At 34.9% G+C, this 8,639-nt stretch overlaps 1 protein-coding gene across 1 annotated transcript; it reads left to right on the plus strand.

Moving 5' to 3' along the window:
- The first annotated feature begins 423 nt into the window (after positions 1-423).
- LOC110890195 (NAC domain-containing protein 53) lies at positions 424-6,661 on the plus strand. Its single transcript, XM_022137778.2, has 6 exons — positions 424-760; positions 2,024-2,301; positions 2,983-3,168; positions 3,737-4,213; positions 4,644-4,866; positions 5,730-6,661. Exons 1-6 carry the CDS (start codon positions 568-570, stop codon positions 6,116-6,118), a joined length of 1,746 nt encoding a protein of 581 aa, XP_021993470.1. The 5' UTR covers positions 424-567; the 3' UTR covers positions 6,119-6,661.
- The last annotated feature ends 1,978 nt before the right edge of the window (positions 6,662-8,639 follow it).

Raw genomic sequence — 8,639 nt, forward strand, 5'->3', positions numbered from 1 at the left:
GGGGGTGGGCTGGGATTGGATTTAATAATAAAAGGTGGGTCCATTTACTTCTTAAATGATAAAAAAAATATATTTGTTTTAATGTTTTAATTAAGATAAGGGTATTTTTGTCGTTTTACACACACTTAACTGAATAATTTAACTGTCATCTAGTGTAGGGACTATCCGAGTAACAATTTGTTAAACCACAGGGAGCAAACATGCTATTTTGAAAAGGCGGGGACTAAGCGTGAAAAAATGGCAAACCACAGGGACTATCCGAGCAATTAACTCTAATAATAATAATAATAATAATAATAATAATAATAATAATAATAATAATAATAATAATAATCAGATATTTGAAATCTAAAAGAAAACAAAAAGAGTTTGTTTAGTCCCGCAAGTCATTTATCCCTTTCACGAAACACCTCCTATAAATACATAAAAGTCGGCAAAAACGTACCAACTCTTTCTTCTTTCTCTAATTCAAAATCAAAAAAAATATCTGAATGAAATTGAAACCCTAGTTCATCCTCAATTCCCCATACTTTCTCTCTCTAAATTCTCTCTCAAAATCACTCGTATATGGCGGTAGTTCTTGATCCGATACCAGCAGTACCAGCCACTGCTTCTTCACTCGCTCCTGGATTCAGATTTCATCCCACAGATGAAGAACTTGTTCGCTATTACCTGAGGCGTAAGATTTGCGGTAAACCTTTCCGATTTGACGCTATTTCGGATGTTGAAGTTTATAAAGTCGAGCCGTGGGATCTTCCAGGTGAGTTTTTGTTCCTTATTACGCTCAATTTTGGTGTAAATTATGTGTAAGATGTTGTAGTTTTATACTTTCAGCTTTAGATATGTCGGTGGTTATTAGAATTGAGATTTTAGTTGTTTATTAGATGTTTATTTGCTTAATTATTCCGTTCGGATCATGTATGACCAATATGAATATGGAGTCATATGGATAGAATATTGTTAAAGTTAAAACTAGTAGAATTCTTTTGCGCGGTGCGGCTGGTATTAGGTGTATGCACAAAACAGAAAATATTGTGTAGAGTAGTAGCAGACCTAGTTACATAAAGGTTGTGCAAGCACAGACATAAGGTTTTGAGTTACAAAATGACGTTGTGAATATTAGCTTTGAACTTCAGGTAGCACTGTAGAAGGGGATTATATTTTCCTTTTTTAAGGTAGGTGGTGTATGTGTAGCTAAAGAACCTCATGAACGTTGACACGACTCTGTTTCGGATACAATTTATTTTGAAACGTAAATAAAAGTAAACGTGTCGCAAGTTCGCACCGGTGTTTTTGAAATTGTACAGGACATTATATTTTAAAAGCTACAAGAGAAAAACAAAATATGTTTAAAAGTAATTAAAATTTGTAACTATTAATATATGCAAGTGTTAGATTTAAAAGTAATTAAAATTTGTAACTATTAATATGTTTAAAAGCTACAAGAGAAAAACAAAATATGTTTAAAAGCTACAAGAGAAAAACAAAATATGTTTAAAAGTAATTAAAATTTGTAACTATTAATATATGTAAGTGTTAGATTTGCTGTTCAAGAACCTTGTGTTTTAATATGTATTTAAGTAAAAGGGCTAAGGGTAGGGATCCTAAGAGAAGTCCACCCTATATGAGAAACTTGAGAAGCATTCTGGACCACACATTTTTCTAAGCCTTTCGTAATATACACATATGTATAGTTTAAAATTGACTATATACATATGTGTATAATGAGTTATACACATATGTATATAGTCAATTTTAAACTATACATATGTGTATATTACGAAAGGCTTAGAAAAATGTGTGGTCCAGAATGCTTCTCAAGTTTCTCAACTAGCCTATCACTTCTCACATGATCCTTTTCCAAAGGGCTAATATGTGATCCTCTATGTTTGTTAATGACTTTAAAAAAGATGCTTTGGATTATATTCAGTATTCATATGTGTTGCACTATCTTGTACATTCTGATCTTGAAGAAGCTGGATAGCTTATTAATTATGTTATTCGGTCAATTTATGTGGTGCAGGTTTGTCCAGACTTAAGACCAGAGACCTGGAATGGTACTTTTTTAGTGTCCTGGATAAGAAATACGTGAATGGATCGCGTACAAATCGAGCGACAGATAGAGGGTACTGGAAGACCACCGGGAAAGACCGCGCTGTTTACCATAGGTATCAGTTGATTGGCATGAAAAAAACTCTGGTGTATCATATCGGTCGGGCACCAAAGGGCGAGAGAACAAACTGGGTTATGCATGAATACAGACTCATTGATCAGGAGTTGGAAAAGGCTGGAATTTTCCAGGTAAGGAGGATGCGTGTTGTAATACATAACCATAGACTACGATGTTATATAGCTTAGGCCTCATTATATTGTGGCGGGCTTGATGAATCGTTAGGCTAAGCAGGTAATGCGGTAAAAAATCGGATATCGGTCAAGGACCGATATTTGAGATATAGGTTATCGTGGTGGATATCGGTGATTTTAATATCATGTAGAATTTATATATATATAGCAATTTAACAATAACAATTCAGTATACTCTCCTACCATTAACAGATTAACCTTTTGCAACTTGCAAAACACTAATAATCGTAGCAAGTAGGAACTCATTAGGACTTAAAACACCATTTAACACTAAAAATTAACAATTAAGACTCAAAACACTAATAGCAGCAATAAGAAGAAAGACGAATGGTAGAACTAAGAAGAAAGATACTGATATCGAGAAAGTCGGTGATATATCGGTCAATATCGATGATAATATCGTTAGTGATATTCTAACCGATATTTGACACCGATATTTTGCATGGGGGCCGATAACTGATATATTGGTGATATATCACCGCTTTAACTGCATAATTGTTAGGTCATGGATGTTTGGAAACATTAGACTTCAGGGTGTCATTCAGTGTATGTTTGTTTTCTTCTATTATGTTGATGTTGCTTTATCATTTTAACTTAAGGTGGATATTGTTTTGGCAGGACTCGTTTGTTCTTTGTAGAATCTTCCGGAAGAGCGGTTCCGGGCCGAAAAATGGTGAACAGTACGGGGCACCGTTTGTTGACGAGGAATGGGACGATGATGAGCTAACAATGGTACCCAAACAGGACTTTGTCGAGTCATTGCCTGTTGATGATGCCTATCTTGATGCAGATGACATTGAGCAGGTTTGGGCCTTAACATCATTTTTTAATACGCTTCTATCTATTGTTATTAGGGCTGCAAACGAACACGAACAAGGCCTTGTTCATGTTCATTTGTTAAGAAAATACATGTGTTCATGAACACTTATCGAACGAGATTTTCTGCTTGTGTTCGTTCGTTAAGAAAATGATTGTGTTTATGTTCCTTTGTTAATTTTAGTACCGAACACAAACAAACGCTACGTTCATGAACAGAAACAAACATAAATGAACGTTCATGAACACAAATGAAACAAACGAGCACAAATAAGCGTTCGTGAAGAAAAATAAAAGAATGTCAATAAATGATTATATAAACTAAAAACCCTAATGAATTATCAAACACAAACGAACATAAACGAACACGTTAGTACATTACCGAACGTTCACGAACATAAACGAACGAACGTAGCCTCTGTTCATGTTTGTTTATTTCACTAAACGGACACATTTTTTTTCGTGTTCGTTCCTTTATTAAACGAACGATCACAAACGAACACCAATCTTGGTTGTGTGTATTATGTTACTTATTCATAACAATTTTTTGCATCAGATTCTTGGCTCAGACACGCCAGAAGAACATCGTCCTCTTCAATTGGAAATTCCTCAAGGTGATGATGTCAGCAGTGGTGACGTATCCACAGAAACAGTTGATGACCCACAAAACTTATCGATGTGTGAGAGTGAGGGTCAACCACAGGTTGACCAAGCAGACGGCCCTAAACTGTTTGATTTGCCTATACAGAATGATCTGGACCCCACATCTGTTAAGCATGAATACATTACGGAAACAAGTAACACCGAGGATTTTGATGTGGATAATTATTTGCTCGATGAACCGTATTTCGATGCCTCTACTAGTGACTTCCAAGTTAACGGAAGTTCATTCTTGGAGGCTGATGACGTTAAAAATGACGTCAAGGCAGAACCTGGACTTGACATGTTTGACGAGTATCCGACGTATCTTATTCCACCAACTGATGGCTTTGAATACGCTTTTGATTTGTTAGGGAATGATAATATGCTCGAGGTAACACACCATTCTTGCGCCTTCTTTTTTGTAATTCTTATTTATACATAAAACATAACATGAAGACTCTTGTGAATAGCATACATGTTTTGTTTTTAATGGTTAGTCTTTTTTTTTCTTTTTGCTTTTGGGCTTTTTTGTGCATCTAACCCCCCCCAATTTTCGACATTGACACTTACACCCCTCAACTTTTTAAAAACTTTGTATAATGTTTTTTTGACCCCCTCGAGTTTTACGTTCTTATTTTTATGTATGTGGTGGTATACATTCAAGTTGGTCTACGTCGAGTCAGGTCAAATATAATACGTTCTTGTGCTTATTTTTATGTACATTTTCAGTTGGTATATGTTTTGATGTAAAAATTTTAGACGGTGAGTACAATTGCTAGTTATTATCATGTCGTAACCTAATATTATTTTTCAATAATCAGAATGCAAACGAAGGAATTCATCAATTGAGTGAAGTTAGTAAGGAGTTCTTTGAAGTGCACGACGGTGATTTTGCCTCCACTTCAAGTCAAGAGAATCCAGATTTGGCAACCGGTAACACTGAAGGAACTCACGAGACTTGTGACGCAAGCAACCAACACCTTGAAGAACAGGGTAACGATCTTGTTCCTTCTTTGAAGCAAGAGGATTCCTGTTTGCCAACAGGTATAGTAATCTTTTTCTTTCTTATTATATAGGATTAATTTCATATATACCCTTACAAACTTTAAAAATTTCATATATACCCAACCAAAACTAAAAATTTCATATATGCCCTTACAAAGTAGGTGAAATATCAAATATACCCAATTATTTAAAACAATCTAATAAGTGATCATTTTACCCTTATTTTTTAACTTCAAGTTTTCATATATGCTCATCTTTTAACTTCATATTTTTATATAACACATTTTAGCTTAAATTTATTTTTACCATTTATATTTTTATTTTTTTAACCCATAAACAATAGTCATCATCATCATCATACTCGGTATACCCACCAATAGCAACGCTAAGGTATGGTCTGAGGAGGGTGAGATGTAGACAACCTTACCTCTACCCTGTAGGAATAGAGAGGCTGCTTCCAATGAGACCCCCGGCTCGATTGTAGTTTTGCATCAAGCCTTGGACATAAGGCACATAACACTCAGCAATTGAGACAAACACCGATTAGTGCATGTACCTCCTTGTCTTTGGGCTATCAATGCCACCACATGATGCATGATTAACCCATAAACAATAGCATACTCCATATATAAAATTTCAGCTAAATAAATTATGCTAGAAATGAGTAAATATAATTATTTGAAGTTAAAGGTCATATATGAGGTTTCAAAGTTTTAGAAAAATAAGGGTAAAATTGTCATTTATTAAATTGTTTCTAATGAATTGGGTATATATGATATTTTGCAAGTTTGTAGGGGTATATATGAAATTGCCTCTATTATATGTACATGTCGATTGATGTCTGTTTTGACTTTTTACACCTCGACGTAATCTAAAGACATTGTTTACTTTGGTTTATGCAGAATTTGCATACCCGTTTCTGCATAGGGGGAGTTGCATGCCTGCATACGCATCAGAATCTTCCGCAAAGTACATGGCTGCGGCTTCTCAAGCTTCTACCTCAATTCGTGTTACAACCGGCATGATCAGAATACGCGATATTTCTTTCACAGGGAGCAAGCTGGACTGGTCATTCGGCAAAAACGGTCATCTCAACATTGTTCTCTCATTTCAGTTGGAGCAAATTGAGGGTAATTCCGTAAATTCTGATGAAGCCCTTGGTTTAACTTCTCGAAAGCGCAATTCTTCTGTTCCCAGAAGCTTGTTTTACTGCTTGTTTCTGTGGATCGTGATTCTTTCGTTGAGTTTCAAGATCCGAAGTCTGGTTTGTCCCAGGTCGTACATGAGCTGAACGGGTCAATGGTAAAGCATTGGTTTTGTTCGTTGGTGACGGAAACCTCAAGATGCTTCTCGACCTTATCTTTTAACAAAATAATGTTGTCACGGAGGCACATTGTTTAGTATGCATATGATTCTGATCTGAGAGCCAATATGTTTGTTTTGGTGAAAGTTCTTGGTAAGAACATTAGAAAGATCATGGAGAACAATTTCAATGCTTATGTGGGACCGTAAGGAGATAGCACCTCACTATTTCTTTCTTTTCTATTTAATATTCTATTTATTAGTCACATTTTAATCAACGAATCTTTATGTGTTAAGCTCAAGCTTGGTCTGAGCTCGAGCTTGGCCAGGGCGATTTTGGTTTGGGCTTGGTTTCTGATGCAATGATTATTTTATTCTGAGATTTCAATCTCTCAAATAGAAGTTAAATTATATGCATGTAATGTGCTACTTTATTCCCTTAGTTTCGAAGGATCATCTATTACTTGTCAGCGAAGGTGTTTTTCGTTGATGTATAATGTAATGTAATATGGAAAACATGATATTTTGTTTATTGTTAATTTTTAAAACTCTATTTAGAATGTTTAACACGCAACTTTTAATTATATTCTTAGGGGTTGTTTGTTTAGCTCTTATTGAGGCTAATGGTTAGACCTTTTGCTGGTTTAACACTTAATGGTTCAGAGTGTTTGTTTTGGGAGACATTTGCCGTTGAATGACTAAGCATTATATTGAGAGACTAAGCATTATATTGAGTCTAAATGGTTAAGACCTCTAATCTGAATTGGTCTCCGAACGGTTAAGCATTATACTGGGTTTTAATGGTTCAGATCTCTTACCATTTCAACACTTATGGTTCAGACATATTACTGGTTCAGTACTTAACCATTTATAAGTTGCCAAATAGCCCCTTAGTATTAGACCAATATTCATTAGGAATCTCGAACTTTCAAACTTAGGGAGTGGAGCACCACTTTACAAAAACCACTAGGCTAGAAGTCGTTAGACATTTGTTATAGTTTAATGGCCTCTGTCACCTTAGTCTAAAGGGGCATGACGGGCTCATGCGTGAGTGTGGCTACATGTGAAATTAATTTTTTAGCCAGTCAAAACACTCCATATGCCATAGACGTTAATGTATAGCTAAAAAAATTGCACAAACATTGAAAATACTATGCAACTTTTAAGGCGTGTACTCGTTAATTGATTTAACTATTATCACAGTATATAGAACAATTTGAATTCGAATTAATAGTTTATCACTTTATCTACAACTTATTGAAATTTTCATCAAGGAGTAGTTGATGCATATTCCATTGATTTGATTATATTTATCTTACCACCTTTGAAACAACCCACCACATCAATCCTCCTGCTCCACTATTGTAAACAACAAATTATAAGAGGTAAGCTAGATTTTCCAACGAGTTAATTGCTCAGCAGGCACAAGGACCCCTATTGAACCATATTACATGTTAATTGCTTAACATAATACAAACCAAATTTATTAACTAATTAGACAAAAACCGAATCATAGAACAATCATACACCGAATAACCCTTAATTATTTGTTAATCAACTTTAATACATTCCAAAAGGTAAGCTATATTAATTAATTACTACACGTATTTCTGCTCAATGTAAATACTTTTAGACAACTTTAACAAAATAAAGGTTGTAGTCTGGGGACTACTACTTATGTAATTTTCTACTTTGTAGAGACCCCCCTCCCTTTAAGTGATCAACTAACTTGTTAGTTATTCAATGGAATGATGGGAGAAACAACATTGTGTTGGTTCAGTTCTGTTTTAAACATAATGAAAAACATGAAAACATACCTGTCACCGCAGACAGTGCAATGGAGAATCCAGTGAGAAAAGACGACATGGAGTTCGACATCTTTGTCAAGGTGATCTGGTTCCTCCTTAGGGTGCTGACTGATGATGGTGACTGATTAAACCAAAAAGGGTATCGGCCGTAGGAGAGGGAGGTCGAACGTGATGATGTTATGCTTATGGGGTATCTCTAATTGTGTAACTGTCTAACCCCTTAACCTCCACATAAGTCTCCTTATACAAGCACCCAGGAGGAAACTTAATTAGTTAATAAGGGTAATATGGTCCATCAACAATTACCAACTAATTATTTAATAGGTTGTTATATATTTTGATCTATATAATGTAAATGATTATAATGGCTATAGATTAAATATTAATACATAACATTCTCCCACTTAGCCGAGTAATCATTTACTATGAGTATTAGATAAGCCTGATCAGGAGTTAACACTCATTTTAGCCTTAAACAAGTACTATAGCAAGGAAATACAGCCGTTGAATCATTATGCGACTCAGGACCCCCATTAATCATACTATAGCCTTAATTTAAAACCTAATCGTTATGATCAAAATACGCATAAGCCCTTTGTTTGATTTGTAACTTTATTTGTCTATATGCCATTATACCAGTTGAACATATTCTAAGAGACATATAAAATCAAACTGAGGAAATTTCATTAACATAAAACATAA

Source organism: Helianthus annuus, chromosome 7, assembly GCF_002127325.2.
Source record: "Helianthus annuus cultivar XRQ/B chromosome 7, HanXRQr2.0-SUNRISE, whole genome shotgun sequence".
NCBI lineage: Eukaryota > Viridiplantae > Streptophyta > Magnoliopsida > Asterales > Asteraceae > Helianthus > Helianthus annuus.

Coding starts and splice junctions, on each gene's coding strand:
- LOC110890195 (XM_022137778.2), top strand. CDS start 568: ATGGCGGTAGTTCTTGATCCGATACCAGCAGTACCAGCCACTGCTTCT. Junction 761..2,023: donor CGAGCCGTGGGATCTTCCAG/GTGAGTTTTTGT, acceptor TATGTGGTGCAG/GTTTGTCCAGACTTAAGACC. Junction 4,214..4,643: donor GGAATGATAATATGCTCGAG/GTAACACACCAT, acceptor TTCAATAATCAG/AATGCAAACGAAGGAATTCA.